Here is a 20,365-nt window from a genome sequence, read left to right on the forward strand (position 1 = left end):
TTTTTTTTTTTTTTTTTGGTACCGGGAATTGAACTCATGACCTCAGGCTTGCCAGGCAAGCACTTATGCCGCTGAGCTACATCCCCGGCCCCACATTTCCTTTCATTCTAAACTTTTTATCTCTTCAAATATGCAACATAGGCACAGTGCTTTATGTATTTTATTTACTTTCAGTTTTAGAATGCTTTATATATTTTAGTAAGGTTCTCTCTGTGTGTTTCTTTTATATAGTTCAGGCTGGCCTTGAGCTCACAGCAGTCCTCCTGCCACAGCCTCCAGAGTGCTGGGAGTTCAGGTGTGCGCCACCATGCCCGGCTTCTTTTGTTTTTTTGAGACACAGTCTCACTATGTAGTCCACAGTGACATTTAATTCACTGTGCAGCCCAGACTGGTCCCAGACTCCTGGTGATTCTCTTTCCTTAGCCTCCCAAATGTTGGATTACAAGTATGCATCACCATGCCTGGCTCAAGGATGTACTTTGTTACAGTAACATTCTTTATCTAAGCCAGGTATGGTGATGCATGCTTGTAACCCCACCACTCTGGGAGGCTGAGGCAGTAGGATATTAAGCTTAAGTCCTGCCTGGGAGATTTAGTAAGACCTTGTCTCGAAGTTAAAAGCCCTGGGGAAAGTAGTTCAGGGTGAAGGCACTGGATTCAATCCCCAAATACCATGGTGGGGAATTACCTAAAACGTCTCATGACACTTTTTTGGAGTGCAGTGTAAGGAGAAAGTAAGTTAATTCATTACTTTGTTTTTAGTACTTGGGGTTCAAACTGAGGGCCTCCCACATGCTAGGTAAGTGCTTTACGTCTGAGCTATATCTCTAGCCCAAAAGCATGTCTTTTTAGAGGGTTTTTTTCCCCCAGAAAAGGTGAAACCAAGGTCTAGACAACAGCCAGTAAAACTCATGTTAATAAAACTCATGGTTGGTAGCTATGTTCTAGGCATTGTGCACACACTAGATATAAGATTGAGTCTTGAACCTGTGAACTCACTATCTAGTTGAAGATAGCCATACATGATCAGAGAACTATAATGGAATATGATGTTTATAAAGACATGTAAAATGGGAATCTGTGAGAACACTAGATTCAGTCTGGAGAGTCTACTCTCAAATCTAGAGGTAAGGAGAAGGGAACAGGTATTAATAATTAGTAGGTAAAATCGGCAGAGCTCTGCTTTGGTGAGATGCTATTTCGGCCACAGAAAGGGAAGAAGTGAAAAATGATTTTCAGAGTTAAGTATGGGTAACTCAGTGGATGGTTTCTAGCCATGGGAAAAGATACAAGAAGAGCTTTTTTTTTTCTTTTTTCTTTTCTTTTTCTTTTTCTTTCTTCCTTTCCTTTCCCTTTCCCTTTCCCTTTCCTTCTCTTCAGTTTTTTTTCTTCTCAGACAGTCTCAATGTATTGCCCTGGCTGGTCTTAAACTCCTGAGCTCAAGCAATCCTTCCCTCTTGGCCACTGGAGTAGCTAGGACCATGAGTATGTGTTGCTCTGCCCAACTTGTCTTTTTGATTTTGGGGGCCCTTGAACATACTAGGCAAGTACTCTTTACTACTGAGCTATATTCTCAACCCTGAAGAGCAGGTTTAAGAGGAATAAGAACTAAATTTAAGATCTATAAAGTTGAAGTTTGTGAGAATGTCCAGATGGAGTTGCCCAGCAGATATTTACTTACATTCAATTCTGGGACACAGATAGGTGTGCGTGTATATATACATGTGTGAAACTTGGTGAAGCTGGGTTGAAGACACAGATTTAGGAGTTTGTTGGCATAAAGGCTGAAACCCTGAGTGAGCAAGACCACCAAGGAGAAGGAGGGGCAAATGGGGAGCCAAGGCAGCACCCAGAAGCACTGTGCTCAGGCCTGGTGGGAAGGTGCTGGACATAGGAGCAGGGCTGGCCGGAGTGAGTATCCAGAACTGGAGTAGTGGCTAACAGTGTTGGTTGCCTAAGAGCATTTTAGTTAGATAAAGACTGAAAAGTATCCACTGGACTTGGCAGTTAGGACGTCATTGGTGACCTTAGAGCTGTTTCAGAAATAGTGGGGATGGAAGCCAGATGGCAGAGGGTGAGGCTTTATGGGAAATGAGAGGAGACGGCAAAGGCTGTATTTGCCATAGATGAAGTTAGAGCACTGGATGCCACCTAGAGGAAGCTGTAGGTCAAGGCGGGTGTTTTGGATGGGAGCAGCGTGGATGTGTTTAAATTGAGGAGCCAGTAGCAATTCAGAAGACAGCCAAAAAGTATGATAGTTGATGGAGCAGAGTTGTAGCATAGGGCTAGAGGGCAAGTAGAGGGAAACATCCTCTGAGCCTCACAGGAAAGCAGTCTGTGTAGATGTGAGTATAGATGAGGTAGTTGAATACAAAGTGAAAACAGGATCTTGATGTTTTCAGCTTGGCTTGGGGTGTGCACAGTGGACTGAGAACAGTGGTGTGGTGTGGTACAATTGTTCAGGAAACAAAGGGGCTGGGCCGGAGGAGCGCCACAACTTGCAGGCTTGCCTGAGCTACATCGTAAGTTCAGGGCCAGCCTGAACTACATAGTAAGATCCTGTCTCAGAAAAAGAAAAACCTGACAGCGATTGGCAGGCATGTTGAAGGCTGGTGGGTTTCAAGAAAATAAAGGCAACCGTGAGTGGGTATTTGTTCTTCCCAGAAGCACTCAGCTAGTCAGTGATGGGAAGAAGAAAGCAGATGGATTTTACTGATGGCTTAGGAGTGGTTTTGTTAGAAGACTGCTGGGAAGGGGGAAGGGGCTGGGTACAGAGGAATCAAGGGTGCTGGGCATCGTGGGGATCCTGAGTGGCTGATAGGTTAAGGAGGCAACTGACAAGTGGTTAGAACCGCAGGATCGGTAGTCAGGTTTGGTCAGGTCACACCTGTGACACGTTCCTAGTTGAGACCCTGGGAAAGTCAAACTCCCTGGAATCTGTTCCTTCACTTAATAAGTAGAGATAATGATATTACCTAGCTCCAAGAACTTTTGTGAGAAAATGAAAAAATGCATAGTCTGACAGAGTGGCACACACCTGCAGTAACAGCACCTGAAAGACTGGCAGGAAGATTGCAGGTACAGGGCCAGCACGAGCAACTTAATGAGCTCCTGTGTCAAAAAGAAAAAAAAAAATCCATACAGTAAGCCAGTTAAGTTGCTTAGTGAGTGTTGGCTTTCATTAAGTAGAAGGGTCAGAGATTATGATGAGAGTAGAATATTGGAATGTTGTCCCTGCGTGGCTTAAGATAAAGTGGTTTATGTCATAAAGTAGCTTAGTCATTCCGTGTTGATATAGAAGAAAAATGTCCAGTAGGGCTGGAGGTGGCTGAACCTTATGGCTCTTACTCTTGTGTTCAGCTTGTTCCCTTCAACTCCCTTAAAACCAAATGTGGCCCTAGTGGCTTGGCTGCTGCTACCGCTCCTTAGGTATGTACACCAGTCGGACTGAATCTTAGAAGCACGACCCTTCTCCTCAGTCCTAGAAGTAGCTGTGAAATAAGGCTAGAACATTTAAATGGACTTCCTTTTTTTTGTGACTTTTTTTTTTTACATTTTGAGACAGGGTCTTGCTGCCTGGGCAGGGTTTCAAATTTGAATCCTCTTGCCTCAGCCTCCCAGAGTGATGGGATTACTGTGCTAGTGTGCCTGGCTTTAAACAGACTTTGACGAGAACCAGGGATGACAGAAGGAATTGAAGCAGGGCTCTGTGCATGCTAGGCAACTATTGCACTACAGCTTCAGTACTTTTTATTTTGAGACAACATCTTCCTGTATTGCCCAAGGTGGCCTCAAATTTGTACTCATGCTGCGTTAGCCTCCTGAGCAGCTGGAATTATAGGCATCCACAACTGTGACCACTGTGCCAGCCAGTGTGTGTGTGTGTGTGTGTGTGTGTGTTTCAAGGTCTTGCTGTGTATAATCTCAAGTGGCTACAACTTTATGTTGCCCAAGTTTATAAGCCTCTTGTCTATGGCCTCAGCCTCCCAAGTGCTGGGAATACATGCATGTGCCACCACGCCCAGCTTTGGCCTTCTTTTTTTTTTTTTTGATACCGGGAATTGAATTCAGGACCTTGCACTTGTCAGGCAGGTACTTATGACACTGAGCTGTATCCCCAACCCTGCCTTATTTCTTCTTTTTTTTATCCTTTTGAGACAGGGTCTTGCTATGCAGTTCAGGCTGGTCTTGAACTCACAGTGATCCTCCTGCCTAAGCCTCCCAAGAACTGGGGTTATAGGCATGTGCCACCACATCCAGCCCTGCCTTATTTCTTAAAGAACACAAAATACTGAATTTTCCCTAGGGAAACTTGTGGTTTTTGGGGAGGGAAGGCAGTGAGTTTTAAGCCCAGGATCTTGTTCGTGTCAAGCATGAACTATTCCACTGAGGTACACTCTTCCAACCCCAGAGTGGGAAACTAAAAGCAAATTAAAATATGAAATAAAAAGTTGTTTGGTGTGGGTGTTTTGAGGCAGGGTCTCATGTAGCCCAGTTAACCTGCAACTTGGGACTCCTCCTTCAGCCTCTAGAGTGCTAGGATTAACAGGTATATGCCACCTCTCTACTCCAGATTGGTTATTAATGTGATGTATAATCCAGAGCAAAGCTCAACTCTAATATGAGATCTAAACTATATTAACTGTATACAACATAATTTAATGCTAAAGAGTAATGGTAGTTCAAGGGAAAGATACAAAGTTCTTGTTAAGCGGTCTTCATACTATCCATTTTTCTTCCTGACTATAATTTTTGGATACTTGAGTCTTTATGTTTATATTGGCAAAAAGTTGAAATGTTTGGGTATTTAGAAAACTAAGTTTACAGATTACTCAAATAGTACGTTACATTATTCACTTTAGCAACAGACTGGAGGGCAGGGTGAAGAGGTTAGAGGCGAAGTGTATAGGTCTGAATTCATAGAAAAACGTCTAAAACTATTGGTGGGGAGTAAGGAAGCATAAATAATTCATTTGGTTTGTGTTTTATTTTTAGTGTGGAATATATCACAAGCATGCAGTTTGTGGGTTTTTCATTTCTGTTAGCTTTTCCCCTCTTTTTTGCACTACTGGGGATTTAACTCATGGCTTCACACATGCTAGGCATGGTACCACTGAGCTGCATTGCCTTCATTCTTTATATAGAGACTTTTTCCAATACTGGGGATGGAACGCAGAGATGCTCCATCACTGAACTATATTACCTGCTGCCTTTTTTATTTTTTATTTCGAGACGGGGTCTTGCAAAGTTATCCAGCCAGGACTTGAACTTCTGCTGCCTCCATCAGTGCTGGCATGACAGGTGTTTGCCACTGTGTCTGGCTGGAGGTTGGTTTGTTTGGAGACGAGGTCTCACCCTGTCGTTCAGGCCGGCTTTGAATTGAGTATGTAGCCCAAACTGGCTATAAACTCATTGTGAGCCTCCTGTATGAGTCTTCCAAGTGCAAGTACCACATACCTGGTGAAAATACTTTTTTTTTGTCTTTTTGAGACAGGGTCTCACTATGCAGTTCAGGCTGCCCTTGGCTGGCCTCAAAACTCACAGCAGCTGCTGGGATTATAGGCGTGTACCACCACACCCAGTGAAAATACAATTTTTAATGTTAGAAATCCCGTACTTAGGAGAGGCCTCAAATACCAGTGCCCTTATGAAACAACATTAAAAACAAACATGGAATGTTCAAAAGGCAGATTTGCTTTTGTTTTTTTCTGATTTGCTTACTGCTGATTATGTTCTAAACAGTAGAAATTCTTTGATATTTTCACCTTTTCTGTAGTTTTGTTTTTTGGTTAAGGGAAATAAATCGGACAAACATTTAAATAACTCATTGTTTCGCAGGTGTGAGAAACTGAAAGTGTAAATAAGGACCAAAATGTTTTGTTTTTTTGAGAGATAGGCTGTCCCTATGTAGCCCAGACTGGCCTTAAACTTGTGGCAGTCCTTCTGCCTCAGCCTCCCAAGTGCTGGGATTATAGGTCAAGTTTCATGTAAGGATAGAAGTATTTTATATTGTTAAAATTTGACTTATGCTGGGTATGGTACTGCATGTTGTAATGCCAGCACTCAGGAGGCTCAGAAGAGCTATGAGAGTTTGAGGCCAGCCTGGGCTGCACAGTAAATTCAAATCCATTCTAAGCTACATAGTAAAACCCTCTCTCAGAAAAAAAAAAAAAAAAGTAAAGGTAAAGAGAAATATTGAACTTCCTCAAGAATTCATACTGCATTACCTTCAGGAATAAAGCACCAACAACAGTAGAACTGGAATGTCCTGGGATTCAAATCATGTAGCTGGCAACTTTAAGAGCCATTTACAGTGAGAGAAGTAACTAAGCATGCTGGGAGTTGTCCTGCTGGAGTCAGCTTGCATTATCTCCACATCTGGCCCATCCCATCCTGGCCCTTCTTCCAGGTGTGCTTCCTTGACCTTCTCACCCTATGGATGTACTGGATGCTGCAGTCATCTCCTTGCTTGTTTCAGTACTACTGTTTGCTCAAGGCACATTCATGCATTCTGTTCTGTTTCCTTTTCTCTTTCCCTCCCAACCCTAGGCCCTCGAACAGGTTTCTGTGATGATTCCAGCCAATGTGATCTTTCACTGTACTAATTGACCAGAAGACATATTCGTTACCTTAAAGTCTTTATCGTATCATTTGGGTTTTTTGTTTGTTTGTTTGTTTTTGAGACAGGGTCTTGCTATGCAGTTGCTGGCCTTGAGCTCACTTTGTAGCCCAGGTTGGTCTCAAACTTGCAACGATCCTCGTGCTTCAGCCTCTCGAGTGCTGGGATTATAGGCGTGCACCACCACATGTGGCTTATTTGATATTTTGTGATGTGCTATATTTTTAAATTAGTTTTTTCAAAGATTCAGCTTTTGTTTCATTGATTTTTTTTTTCTCTCATAATGTCCTTATTTTTGATTATGTACTTTTGATTTAATTTTCTTTTACTTTGCTAGTTCATTAAGATATAAGATCAAAGCTGTTTGGCTTTGAGCTATTTGAGGATTTTTGTTACTGGTTTCTAGTTTAATTCCCTTATTATCAGGGAACATACTTGATACAATCTTCATTTGTTTAAAACATATTGGTGCTTAATTTATGGCTGCGCCCCAGGATGGTGAGCCTGTGGGGCGTGTGCCTCAGTAAGCACACCCAGCCTTCTCTGTGATGACATGAGTTGTATGAGTTGGTTTTTTTAAAACTAAAACCTTAGTATTCAGGTTTCAATTACAATCTTGATACTTTGGATAAATAAGTGAGTTTTGGGTTGCAGTTGAGGTGCTTCGTCTCTAAAAGGTTTGCTGACCAAGCGTGTATCACCTGTCTTGGTGCCTTGCGTACTTGCGAAGAATCTGGTGCTGGAGATACAGCTAAGTGATAGAAGGGTTTTCTAGTGCAGAAGACCTTCTGTTCAATCTAGATCTACAAGAAAGGAAAGAAAAGACTGTATGCTGTTATTGTTGGGTAGTATTTTATATTTCATTTAGGTCCAGTAAGTAGATTGGTGACATTGTTCAGGTCTTCTGTCCTTAATATCCTTAATAACTTGTATTGGTTTACCTTTATCAGTTACTAAGAGGGGAACATTGGAAATCTCTAGCTACAATTGTGGATTTATTTCCTTTATCAAGTCCATATTCTCTTCCATTGTCTGTGTTGCTTCTGGGTCTGTTTCTGTCGTTTTTCTTGTTTATTGGTAATTTATTACGGCTTTATATGCATGGAAATTTTTTATTGGCTGTTCAGAATTGTGAATTTTAATATAGTTCTTTGCTTGATTTTGTTGTATTCCCTTAAAGGTTGTTGCATTGCGTGTTGGTTTGATCCTTGCTTGTCGCAGATGTAGAGCATATTTGTTCTGCAGCCATTTTGTGGCCTTTCTAGGTCCTGTACCCAGTTCCCATCTATCCCAAGGTCTTGTCTCTGACTAGTGGGAACACAAACTCTTCCTAGCCTGGTATGAACTCAGGAGCTTGTTCAGCCTGCTGTTTTCCAGTAATTCTTTCTGTGGCCTCAAGTTTTCCTGTATATGAATAGATCCCTAGTGTCTCTGTGTATTCTCCTTCTCTCCAGTGCTTCTGTCCCACAAATTCTAGCTGCCTCTTGACGCTTAGTTGATGTCTTTTCCATTAGTGTGATCCTTGGACTCATTTTTATTATCTCATGTACTGCTGCAGCTCGGAAACTGCCACAGGCAGTACTTTGGGCAGTTTGAGGACTCAGTTTGTTTCCCTTTTCTCCAGGATGCTTGACATGCTGCCTCTTGTTGTCTAAAAACCTTGTTTAAAATACCCCATGTAGGGCCGGGGATATAGCTCAGTGGCATAAGCACCTGCCTGGCAAGTGTAAGGTCCTGAGTTCAATTCCCAGTACCAAAAAAAAAAAAAAAAAAATTAAATACCCTATTTAGTTTTCTAGTTGTTTGTAATGGGAAGGCAGTTTCTGTGGCTGTTTAGTTTTTATTCCCCCATTAGGGTTTTTTTTTTTTCCCCCAGTCTTTTTTTTAGACAGGGTCTCGCTATAGAGTTCAGCTGGCCTTGAGCTCACTTTGTAGCCCAGGCTGGCCTTGAACTTGCAAGATCTTCCTGCCTCAGCCTCCTGAGTGCTGGGATTACCGTTGTGTGCCACTATACCCAGCTCCCCCCTTAGTTTTTAATTGTTTTGTTTTGTTTTTGAGACTGAGTCTGTTATGTTTTTATGTTTTTTTTTTAATCATTTTTTTCTTCATTTCCTGCCATCCCTAGGATAGCTGTATTGGGTTTTATTTTAACAATATTTGTATTGATTCAATTTATTTTTTAATTGAAATATAATTCACATACCATAAAATTCACACAATTTTAGGCTATGCAATTCAGCAATTACTAGTATATTCTTAAGTTATGCAACCATTCTTACTGTCCAGTTTCATCTTTTCATCACTCCCATAACAAATTCTCGTTAACACTTTGCCATCCTCACCTTCTAGTCCATGCTGCCTGGCGCCTATTTTGTATGGATTTGCATATTCTGGACACAGTAGCCTTTTTTCCTTTTTCTCATTTAGCAAAATGTACATACTGTAGCATGCATTAGTGTTTAGTCCTTTTTATGGGTTAGCATATTTGTTTATTGTTTTTAAAATTTATGTAAATTTGGCTTCCCCACCCCTCTACTTTTTGGCTATTATGAATAACATTATTATGAAGACTTGTAGGTTTTGGTATGGGTACAGTGTTTTAGTTCCCTTGGATATATGCCTGGGAGTGGAATTGCTGGGTCACATGTTCACTGGCCTTCTGAGGGACTGCCAGTTTTCCAAAGCAGTTGCACCCTTTTTATAGGGTGCAACAGTGTATGAGGGTTCCATTTTCTCTATATAATGTGTGTCATCTCTCTTTTGATTATGTCTGTCCTGGTGGTATGAAGTGTTATCTTTTTGTGCTTTTGATTTATATTTCCCAGTTGACTCATGATGTTGAGCTCAACTCAAAGGGATGTAACTAATGGAATCTAATAGTCCATAGTGCTCACCCTTCACTCACATGGGTCATCCGGAATTTACTGTTTCCTACTAATTTTAGATTGTGAATAAGTGGAATACAGCTCTAATTGGCCTTATGACATACTTTCGGGAGGCTGTGGTGAATACCCAGGAACTGTTGGACTTGCTAGTAAAGTGTGAAAACAAGATCCAGACACGTATCAAGATTGGACTCAACTCCAAGATGCCAAGTCGGTTCCCCCCTGTTGTGTTCTACACCCCAAAGGAGTTGGGTGGACTCGGCATGCTCTCAATGGGCCATGTGCTCATCCCCCAGTCTGACCTCAGGTAGGGCTGGGTTGAAAATCTTTACTGCTAGACTTTGTTACTTAGAGCCTGAGGGGTAGGAGTATCTCTTTACTTTTAGACTTTACACTTACCTCCAATCTTCCTTTCCCCAAACAGGTGGTCTAAGCAGACTGATGTCGGTATCACACACTTTCGCTCAGGAATGAGCCATGAAGAAGACCAGCTGATTCCCAACTTGTACCGCTACATACAGCCATGGGAGAGTGAGTTCATTGATTCTCAGCGGGTCTGGGCCGAGTATGCGCTCAAGAGACAAGAAGCCATTGCTCAGAACAGGTGGGCATCTGGGAAGGCTTGCCATTCCTCAGGTGGAGTGGAGGTGAACTTTGAGTCTTGTGTGGAGGTTGTGGACAGAGCATACCGTGCTCTTAGAGGGCTAAGAAAGTACCCTTGTTCATCAGGGGATACTGAACTCTTTGCCTGAGAAAGTATTTAGACTTTAATCTTATTTGCTTGGTCAGACGGCTGACTTTAGAAGATTTGGAAGACTCATGGGATCGCGGCATTCCTCGAATCAATACCCTGTTCCAGAAGGACAGGCACACGCTGGCTTATGATAAGGGCTGGCGTGTCCGAACTGACTTTAAGCAGTACCAGGTATGTGGTATGTCGAGGGCATTGTGGCAGGGCTTTCCTTGAATCAGGAGAGCTGATGGCCATCCCAGGAGCTTCATGTAGTAGGCATCCAGAATTTTGACCATAGCTGCCTTACAATCTAGGTTTTGAAGCAGAACCCTTTCTGGTGGACACACCAACGGCATGATGGGAAGCTCTGGAATCTAAACAACTACCGTACAGATATGATCCAGGCCCTGGGTGGTGTGGAAGGCATTCTGGAACACACACTTTTCAAGGGCACTTACTTCCCTACCTGGGAGGGTCTTTTCTGGTAAGGACTCTCTTCTCTTCTTTCAGTGGGACTGTCACAATCCTCTGAGCTGTTCCCTTCTCTGCGCTTGTGGTCTAGTATAGTGTTTCCCAGATGGCCACTCCCTGGAGGTCACCTCACTTGGTTCTTCTGCTTCCCAGGGAGAAGGCCAGTGGCTTTGAAGAATCTATGAAGTGGAAAAAGCTAACTAATGCTCAGCGATCAGGATTGAACCAGATTCCCAATCGTAGATTCACCCTCTGGTGGTCCCCAACCATTAATAGAGCCAATGTGAGTGTGATTGTTAGACAAGGGAGATGGAAACTAAAACCCAGTGTTCCCACAGTCTTCCTTATGTCCTGAGAACCAGAGGCTCTTGCTCTGTGGTGTGACATTCTCTCTTTTCTGGCAGGTATATGTAGGCTTTCAAGTACAGCTGGACCTGACAGGTATCTTCATGCATGGAAAGATCCCCACGCTGAAGATCTCGCTCATCCAGATCTTCCGAGCCCATTTGTGGCAGAAGATCCATGAGAGCATCGTTATGGACTTGTGTCAGGTGGGCTAGAATTAAGGGGTGAGGATAACACAAAAAGAGTCAGATCAGCTTGCTCATTTGTGTATGGAAAATCCCTTCCTATAAGCTCTGGGAATGAGACTCCTATTGTCTTGTTACCATTACCTTAAATTGTACCAACTCACTGTTAGTAGATTTTTATAGCAAATTATAACCTTTCCTCTTTCTCTTTCAGGTGTTTGACCAGGAACTAGATGCACTGGAAATTGAGACAGTACAAAAGGAAACAATCCACCCTAGAAAGTCCTATAAGATGAACTCCTCCTGTGCAGATATACTGCTCTTTGCCTCCTATAAGTGGAATGTTTCCCGGCCCTCATTGCTAGCAGACTCCAAGTAAGTGTTTTATGACCTAGCTCTAGGGAGCCGAGAACCTTAGTGTAAATGTTCTTCTAGCATTACCACTTTAAGAATTGTCCTTAAGTCGAGCATGGTGGCACACGCCTATAATCCCAGCACTTGGGAGGCTGAGGCAGGAGGATCGTTGCAAGTTTCTTGACCAGCCTGGGCTACAAAGTGAGCTCAAGGCCAGCCTCAACTGCATAGGGAGACCCTGTTTCAAAAGAGACAAAAACAAGAATTGTCCTTGCCTGCCTTCTTTCAAACTCAGAGCTCATCAGCACACCATAAGCCAGACTGCTGGTTCTTTAGAGTCTTGTTGCTATTCTGGAACAGGCAGAAGGGATTGATAGTTTGGGGATTTAATGATTCTCATGGTTCTGGGGACATGGATTATACTTGTGACTTCATGAAAATTTGACCTTTCACCACCTTTAAGAGATGTGATGGACAGCACCACCACTCAGAAGTATTGGATTGACATCCAGTTGCGCTGGGGAGACTATGATTCCCATGACATTGAGCGCTATGCCCGGGCCAAATTCCTGGACTACACCACAGACAACATGAGTATCTATCCTTCACCCACTGGTGTGCTCATTGCCATTGACCTGGCGTATAACCTGCATAGGTAAGTCTGGACTCGGAAGCATGTATTGCCCTTTAGCTTCATACTTAATGTAGAGAAGTATTTTAGTTTGCCCACATTGACATGAGGTTTAGTCTTTTCCTTTCTGAGTCCCTGACTCTTCTCCCAGGTGTATTTGGATTAGCAGATGATTGTTGTCCACTGGGCAATATTTTTTGTTCCTTTGTAGAGTTACGTTTTACCCTGCTCATGGGGCTCACAGCCTGGACATAACTTTTCTTCCCTGCTCCATCTTCACAGCGCCTATGGAAACTGGTTTCCAGGCAGTAAGCCTCTCATACAACAGGCCATGGCCAAGATCATGAAGGCAAACCCTGCCTTGTATGTGTTACGGGAACGAATTCGCAAGGGGCTTCAGCTCTATTCATCTGAGCCCACTGAGCCTTACCTGTCCTCACAGAACTATGGTGAGCTCTTCTCCAATCAGATTATCTGGTTTGTGGATGACACTAACGTCTACAGAGTGACTATCCACAAGGTGAGTGTTAAAAGCAGTACGGAGGTGTGGGGCTCCGTTTGCCTACCGGAGGATAAGGGGGCACATGTGTGTACACATTGGGATGAAGCCATGCTGACTAAATTACTCATTCTTTAGACTTTTGAAGGGAACTTGACGACCAAGCCTATCAATGGGGCCATCTTTATCTTCAACCCACGTACAGGGCAGCTCTTCCTTAAGATAATCCACACCTCTGTGTGGGCTGGACAGAAGCGTTTGGGGCAGGTAAGCAGATTAAAGAGTAGAGTCTCTTAGTAAAGTGTCTCTTAGTCATCTTTGTAAAGGGAGCGAATGTTCTTTGGCTAATCTAGGAAGGTAGAGGCTCAATTTCTGTTTTCTTCTTTTGACTTTTAGTTGGCAAAGTGGAAGACAGCTGAGGAAGTAGCTGCCCTTATTCGATCTTTGCCTGTGGAGGAGCAGCCCAAGCAGATCATTGTCACCAGAAAGGGCATGCTGGATCCGTTGGAGGTACGAGGGTTGGGGAGGTAGAAGGAAGACTTTAAGACCTCCAGATTGATTTTTGAGGATTTTTTTTGTAGTGCTGGGGCTCAAACCCAAGGCTTTTCGTGCTCTTCTGCTGAGCCAAATCCCAGTCCCACACTCTGGTTTTTAATCTTGGACTTGCTCTTGTCTTAGGTACATTTGCTGGACTTCCCTAATATTGTGATCAAAGGGTCGGAGCTCCAGCTTCCCTTCCAGGCTTGCCTCAAGGTGGAAAAGTTTGGGGATCTTATCCTTAAAGCCACTGAGCCTCAAATGGTTCTGTTCAACCTCTATGATGACTGGCTCAAGACTATCTCATCCTATACGGTAGGAAGCAGCCCCAAGAAGAGTCTCTGGGAGCAATGGGTTGGGGTTGGCAGAAGATCCTGTGCTTTAGGTTTCCTCATGGACCACTTATTGGGGCAGGAATTCTGCTGACTACTGAAGGGGTGGGACTTGAGAGTTTAAAAGCAGTTCTTAGAGCCGGGCGTGGTGGCGCACGCCTGTACTCCCAACACTGGAGCCGCGGCAGGAGGATTGTTGTGGGTTTGAGACCAGCCTGGGCTACAAAATGAGCTCTCAAGGCCAGCCTGAACTGCATAGTGAGATCCTGTCTCAAAAAGAGAAAAAATAAATCAGTTCTTGGGTTTTCTGAAAGGGTAGGACAGAGGAAAAAGGTCAAGAGCTTCAGGCAGCTTACTTTCCTTTATTCTTCCAAATCTCTTGCCAGGCTTTCTCCCGTCTTATCCTGATTCTGCGTGCCCTGCATGTGAACAATGACCGGGCAAAGGTGATCCTGAAGCCAGACAAGACTACTATTACAGAACCCCACCACATCTGGCCCACCCTGACTGACGAGGAGTGGATCAAGGTGGAGGTGCAGCTCAAGGATCTGATTTTGGCTGACTACGGCAAGAAAAACAAGTGAGGAGTGGGTCGGGGGCAGACTGCAGAGTTGGAAAAGGGTGAAGTAGGTGGTTCCGTAGATGAGTTCTGAGGTTTGGAAACATTTAGGCTCAGAAGTTTCTTGCGTGGTATAGGCATTGAGTTTCAGGGCTTCAGTCTGACTCCTGGCTGTTCTTTGTGCAGGCATTATTGCCTTTTTGAGCAGGGTATTTCTTTACTGTCCATACATTACAGGAAGTTTAAATGTCCCAGGCTTTAAGTACCTCTGCTGTTAGCCCATGAATGCCCCTTCCATTCTCTTCCACCCTCACAGCAACCCTAAACACCCAGAGATTTCTAAATACCTGCTAGGGTCACTAATAATACCACCTGTGCCAGGGTATTTTTTTGTGAAGGGAAAGTAGAAGTATGGATGCTGAATAGCCAGTAGATGCTCAGTGTCATCCTGTTCACATGTGCTGAGTCCTAGACGTATTAGTGTGTCCCCACCCCACACTTTGTATGAAAGTGTCCCTTGAGGATTATCTGGGCAAGAGTATGAACTGCCCTTGTACCAAGTCATAGCCTCTAGCTATGCAAGCAAAAGTGACTAAGGGGATGGGACCCCTGAGTAACTTAACTCCCTGTCCCCACAGTGTGAATGTGGCATCACTGACACAATCAGAAATTAGAGACATCATCCTGGGAATGGAGATATCAGCACCGTCACAGCAGCGGCAGCAAATAGCAGAGATTGAGAAGCAAACCAAGGAACAGTCACAGCTGACTGCAACACAGACTCGCACTGTCAACAAACATGGTGATGAGATCATTACCTCCACCACCAGTAACTATGAGACCCAGACTTTCTCATCAAAGACTGAATGGAGGGTCAGGTAATGTGAAGAGCAAGAATGCGGGGATGAGCTGGACATGGTGGCACAAGCCTAGACATGGTAATTGCAGCACTGTGGGAAGCTGAGGCAGGAGTATCTCAGGTTTGAGCCCAGCCTGGGCAAGTTAGCAAGAGCCTGTCTCAAAAATAATAAGGCCATGGGCTGGGAATATAGCTTAGCGGCACAGTGCCTGCCTGGCAAGTGCAAGGTCCTGAGTTTGATTCCCAATACCAGCCCCCCCCCCAACCAAAAAAAAAGGCCTGTGGATCTGTGTAGCTCAGTGCAGAGGCCCTAGGTTCAATCCCCTACTGCAGTAGGAATGTAATGGCCTGCTGGCGCCGCCAGAGGTGTTTGGAATGGGGACATGTTAATATCCCCTACTTTTTCTAGGGCCATATCTGCTGCCAACCTGCACCTAAGGACCAATCACATTTATGTTTCATCTGATGACATTAAAGAGACTGGTTACACCTACATCCTCCCCAAGAACGTGCTTAAGAAATTTATCTGCATATCTGACCTTCGTGCCCAAGTGAGTATGCTCAGCTGGGCCACACTTAATGTGCCCATATGTTTGTTATGTGCCTAAAACTCAGCTGGTGTTTCCTAAAACTTGAAGCTGGTTTAAAGATTTGTAAATAAATATAATGACAAAAGGATAGCCAAAACAAGAGGCTTTGGTGCCCATGAGACAGCAGCATGATTTATAAAGTGGTATTTGCTTAGAAGTTATTGGGAGAGAATAGTCAGAAACACATTCATCGTGGTGGCACACGCTGTAACCCCAGCGCTCGGGAGGCTGAGGTAGGAGGATTGTTGCAAGTTCGAGACCAGCCTGGGCTATAAGGCCAACCTGAACTGCATAGCGAGACTGTCTCAGAAAGACCAGAAAAAAACCAGATTCATATATACCAAATCTGTGAGATTAAATAGATCTTACAATGAGATGGTTGGAAGGTTAGGACCCTGTGTCTTATCAAATCTGAGTGAAAATCTGAATGTAAAATGCTAAGCTGCAGGGTATTAGAAGACTGTATTGATGACCTCAATGTTGGGGTAACCTCCTGAAACAAAACATAAAGAGCTGGACATGGTGGTGCATTCCTGTAATTCCAGCACTTGGGAAGCTGAAGCAGGAGGATCACCACAAGTTTGAGGCCAGCCTGGGTTATATACCAAGTTGTTCAAGGCCAGCCTGGGTTATATACCGAGTTGTTCAAGGCCAGCCTGAATGGTAGCAAGACCCTGTCTCAAAAAAAAAAAAAAAAATGCTAGGGATTTAGTGCAGTGGTGCAGCACCTGCCTGGCAAGTGTGAGATGCTGAGTTTGATTCCTGGTAAACTGCCCCCCCCCCAAAAAAAAACCCCACAAAACCATGATCAAGTAATAATTTGTGACAAAGGGTATTACAAAAGACAAACTAAAACTGAGAAAGAATTACTTTTATTACTCTGAAATAGTGGATTAGTGTCCAGAAGAGGGAATTCTCTGTCTATCTTATCAATAAAAAGAGGGAAGTTTCAGGTTGATTTTTAAGGTAACTGTAGAAGCAGAGACAGTGGTACATACCTGTAATCCCAGCACTAGGGGTAATTTAGTGGTACCCTGTTTCAAAATTTTAAAAAAGGGCTGGAATATACCTCAGTAGTAAAGTGTCCCTAGGTTCCATCCCCAATAGGAAAAATTTTTTTAAAAAACCTTCAAGAATGACAGATTTAAGAAAAGAAAGTTCAGGAGTCAGGTTGTAGTTCAGTAGAACACATACATACTTACTAGCATTCATGAGGACCTGAGTTGAATCCCCAGCACCAAAAAATAAATAAATAAATAAATAAAACCACAAAGGCAGTTCACAAAAGGAGCTATAAATGGCAAATTTATATGCAAAGATGCTCACCTTCAGTAGTCAGGGATACTCAGCCAGGTGTGTGGCACATGCCTATAATCCCAGTACGCAGAGGCAGGGGCATGGCCATGAGTTACAGGCCAGCTTGGGCGAGTTTAAGGCCAGGCATGGTGGCACATGCCTGTAATCCCAGCACTTGGGAGGCTAAGCCAGGAAGATTGCTGTAAGTTTGAGGCCAGCATGGGCTGCATGTGAGTTTAAGGCCATCCTTAAGTACATAGTGAAACCCTGTCTCAAAACAAAAAAGTCATCAGGAATATTTACATTTTATGAAACACCCTATTGTAACCGTCAGTTTGGCACATGTGAAGATTGCTAGTATCCTAAGCAAGTGAGTTTATGGGAAAGTTTTTCTTTGTTGATAGCAGTGTAAAACTAGAATACCACCTGGTGCTGGCTTTCTACCATGTGTATCGGGCTTGTGAAAATTCAGTGAGCTGTGAGCTTGCCTATGGACAGTGTACTCAGTAATTAGCAACTGGGGAGCTTGTGGGCAGTGCATTCCCCAGGACTGTACTCAGGCGGTTGTGATATGGGAAGTCTGCAGTGAGATCCATGTGCAACAAGCACTGCTCCAGGGGACTCTGATGCAAGAAGTTCTGGCACATTTTAAGAAACTTGAGTGTAATTCTTGGGGTTGGCAGAAAACATAAGCTGACAGCCCAGACTCTGGCCTGGGTCTAAGAATAATAGCTTTGATTCCTGAACTCACTCCTTCCAGATTGCAGGATACCTGTATGGGGTGAGCCCACCAGATAACCCCCAGGTGAAGGAGATCCGCTGCATTGTGATGGTGCCGCAGTGGGGCACTCACCAGACCGTGCATCTGCCTGGCCAGCTGCCCCAGCATGAGTACCTCAAGGCGAGTGGGGTGACAGAGCGTGGGGGCGTGGGAGCTTGAGAATGGGCTTCCCGCCATCAGAGAGGCGCTGGGAAGGCAGGCGTGTTACTCACATGGGTGAGCTTTCTGCCAGGAGCTGGGATTCTGAACAGTTGTTACTGCTCTTGGCCTACAGGAGATGGAGCCCTTGGGTTGGATTCACACTCAGCCCAATGAGTCCCCCCAGCTCTCACCCCAGGATGTCACAACCCATGCCAAGATCATGGCTGACAACCCATCCTGGGATGGTGAGAAGACCATTATCATCACTTGCAGGTAGGCTTGGGCCCCTTGGAAGTGTGGTCAGGCAGGCACCGCAGGCCAGGAGTGGGAATGGTGGCCTGAGCTCTCGTGCTGTCCTCTGTCCCCTAGCTTCACCCCAGGCTCCTGCACACTGACAGCCTACAAGCTGACCCCCAGTGGCTATGAATGGGGCCGCCAGAACACGGACAAAGGCAACAACCCCAAGGGTTACCTCCCCTCGCACTACGAGAGGGTCCAGATGCTGCTGTCAGACCGCTTCCTCGGCTTCTTCATGGTCCCTGCTCAGTCCTCGTGGAACTACAACTTCATGGGTAAGGGGGCTGTTCTTGTTGGGGGCACAGTACAGAAGTGGGGATGAGGTAGGGATGTGAGCCCTTACCCTTAGCATTGGGATCTGATTCCCTTGGAAAAGGTCCAGGGGCTCAGCTTGGGTGAGGCAGGTGGACCCTTGTTAACATTTGATGTTTCCTTCTCTCCCCTAAGGTGTCCGGCACGATCCCAACATGAAGTACGAGCTGCAGCTGGCAAACCCCAAGGAGTTCTACCATGAGGTTCACAGACCGTCCCACTTCCTCAACTTTGCCCTCCTGCAGGAGGGCGAGGTCTACTCTGCAGACCGGGAGGACCTCTATGCCTAATTGTTTCCCTTCCTGCTTGAGATCCCCAAAGGTTGGAGCCCATTTCCCTCACTGACAAGTTGGTGACATTCAGCAGCTTGGTCCCTTTTCCCTCTTGTGCTTGTTGATGGCTTGTAATCCTGAACAAAATACAATAAATTTTGTATAAATAGGAGTTGGGGATGATGATTGTGCCCTGCCCCCACCCCCAGCCTAAATTCTGGATGTAGGCAAGGCAGAGAGCCAGGATATTCAGACTTTTTTTGACACTGGGACTTGAACTCAGGACCCTGCACTTGCCAGGCAGGTGCTGTGCCACTGAGCTATATCCCCAGCCCTGGGAGCCAGGATAGAGCAGTTCACAGCAGGTCACAGCCTTGAGAAGGGACCAAGGCCACCTCTACTCGGGCCTTTGGGGCTGGGTATCTCCGACTTAGGAAATGAGGTGGGGGTTGGCTTTCACACTGTACCACCTACTGTACCACCTTGAGCAGATTTGCTAGTTTCTCTGCAAAATACTTGCAAACCATCACCTCTTTTCAACAGCACTTTGGAGCCCTGTGCTGGGGCCCTACACTCTGCCACTTGGGCTGTAGCTGTAGGGCCCGACCCAGCCCCATTATGAGGTTTCCGTGTCACTCCTGGTGGGGAAGCAAGCATGTGAGCTGCCGTCTGGGCAGAGGCCCCTAGGGTGAAGGCACTCACTGATACTGAATCTCATCTCTCGCCAAAAGTGCCTGTTGGCCAAGTTGGCCTCCTGACTCCAGACGCAGGGGCGGAGCCTAGACCTGTGGCCATGGGGAGGGCTTGCCTAAAGTGACCACTTACAGCCCTGAGCCTCAGCTCTTGGCCGCCTGCCTGGAAACTGGCCTCCCGGTTTCCTGTGACCTTGGGGTTTGAACAGGACAGGCCGCAGAAGGCCTAGGGCACTGTCCCCGCTTCCCAGGGCCTTCTCCGTTGTCGCCCCTCCCTTGTCGCTAATACCCCGCCCCTTACAGGCCTGAACTTCCTGGGCCGGAATTGCTTGGCATCTTCCTGCCCCAATTGAGGGTGGGGGTGCCTTCGGTCTTTGGGGGAAATGGAGCCCAGAAGGGCGGTGCCTGGGCCACCGGGCTGGGGGCCTCGCCTGGCCGCGGGGTCGGGGACGGCCGCGGAGCTCGTGTACCATCTAGCGGGGGCCCTGGGCACGGAGCTGCAAGAGCTGGCGCGCCGCTTCGGACCCGAGGCGGCGGCCGGGCTGGTGCCGCTCGTGGTGCGGGCGCTGGAGCTCCTGGAAAAGGCCGCCGTGGGGCCCGCCCCGGACTCGGTGAGTCACTTGCCCCGCTCGCCCCGCGCGGGGCCGGCAGACCCTAAGCCCGCGTCCGGCCTCCCAGCTGCAGGTGTCCGCGCAGCAGGCGGAAGTGGAGCTGCGGCGGCTGCGGGAGGAGAACGAGCACCTCCGCAGGGAGGCGCGCGCCGGGCCGCAGGGTGAGTGCAGGCCCCGTCGGCACCAGGGCCGTGGCGGGCGGGGGCTCGGCCAAGGCCTCCGCACCGCGGGCCGCCGCCAAGGATGCCCCTTCCTTAGAGGAGCGCGCGCTGCTGCGGCAGCTCAAGGAAGTGACGGACAGGCAGCGGGACGAGCTCCGGGCGCACAGCCGCGACCTGCTGCAACGGAGCCAGGAAACCGAGGC

General features: G+C 46.0%; 2 protein-coding genes across 5 annotated transcripts in view; both read left to right on the plus strand.

Annotated features, from left to right (window-relative positions):
• Positions 1 to 18,870, plus strand: part of Prpf8 (pre-mRNA processing factor 8) — a 31,037-nt gene extending 12,167 nt beyond the window's left edge. Inside the window, exons 25-43 of the mRNA XM_005402612.2 lie at positions 9,564 to 9,811; positions 9,929 to 10,108; positions 10,294 to 10,429; positions 10,552 to 10,721; positions 10,862 to 10,991; positions 11,113 to 11,259; positions 11,453 to 11,613; positions 12,056 to 12,247; positions 12,506 to 12,743; positions 12,861 to 12,989; positions 13,119 to 13,232; positions 13,401 to 13,574; positions 13,978 to 14,171; positions 14,789 to 15,028; positions 15,419 to 15,560; positions 17,656 to 17,796; positions 17,951 to 18,090; positions 18,187 to 18,389; positions 18,562 to 18,870. Coding sequence (XP_005402669.1) covers positions 9,564 to 9,811; positions 9,929 to 10,108; positions 10,294 to 10,429; positions 10,552 to 10,721; positions 10,862 to 10,991; positions 11,113 to 11,259; positions 11,453 to 11,613; positions 12,056 to 12,247; positions 12,506 to 12,743; positions 12,861 to 12,989; positions 13,119 to 13,232; positions 13,401 to 13,574; positions 13,978 to 14,171; positions 14,789 to 15,028; positions 15,419 to 15,560; positions 17,656 to 17,796; positions 17,951 to 18,090; positions 18,187 to 18,389; positions 18,562 to 18,716 — 3,234 coding nt within the window. The 3' untranslated portion in view covers positions 18,717 to 18,870. The remainder of the gene's footprint in view (positions 1 to 9,563; positions 9,812 to 9,928; positions 10,109 to 10,293; positions 10,430 to 10,551; positions 10,722 to 10,861; positions 10,992 to 11,112; positions 11,260 to 11,452; positions 11,614 to 12,055; positions 12,248 to 12,505; positions 12,744 to 12,860; positions 12,990 to 13,118; positions 13,233 to 13,400; positions 13,575 to 13,977; positions 14,172 to 14,788; positions 15,029 to 15,418; positions 15,561 to 17,655; positions 17,797 to 17,950; positions 18,091 to 18,186; positions 18,390 to 18,561) is intronic.
• A 504-nt stretch (positions 18,871 to 19,374) lies between these two features.
• Positions 19,375 to 20,365, plus strand: part of Rilp (Rab interacting lysosomal protein) — a 3,620-nt gene continuing 2,629 nt past the window's right edge. Inside the window, exons 1-3 of one of the 4 annotated variants that reach the window (XM_013503412.1) lie at positions 19,375 to 20,001; positions 20,069 to 20,162; positions 20,260 to 20,365. In XM_013503412.1, coding sequence (XP_013358866.1) covers positions 19,774 to 20,001; positions 20,069 to 20,162; positions 20,260 to 20,365 — 428 coding nt within the window. In that variant the 5' untranslated portion in view covers positions 19,375 to 19,773. The remainder of the gene's footprint in view (positions 20,002 to 20,068; positions 20,163 to 20,259) is intronic. The other 3 variants (XM_013503411.1, XM_005402616.2, XM_005402615.2) reach the window with 3 other exon arrangements.

Source organism: Chinchilla lanigera, unplaced genomic scaffold, assembly GCF_000276665.1.
Source record: "Chinchilla lanigera isolate Chin_1 unplaced genomic scaffold, ChiLan1.0 scaffold00080, whole genome shotgun sequence".
NCBI classification, from domain to species: domain Eukaryota; kingdom Metazoa; phylum Chordata; class Mammalia; order Rodentia; family Chinchillidae; genus Chinchilla; species Chinchilla lanigera.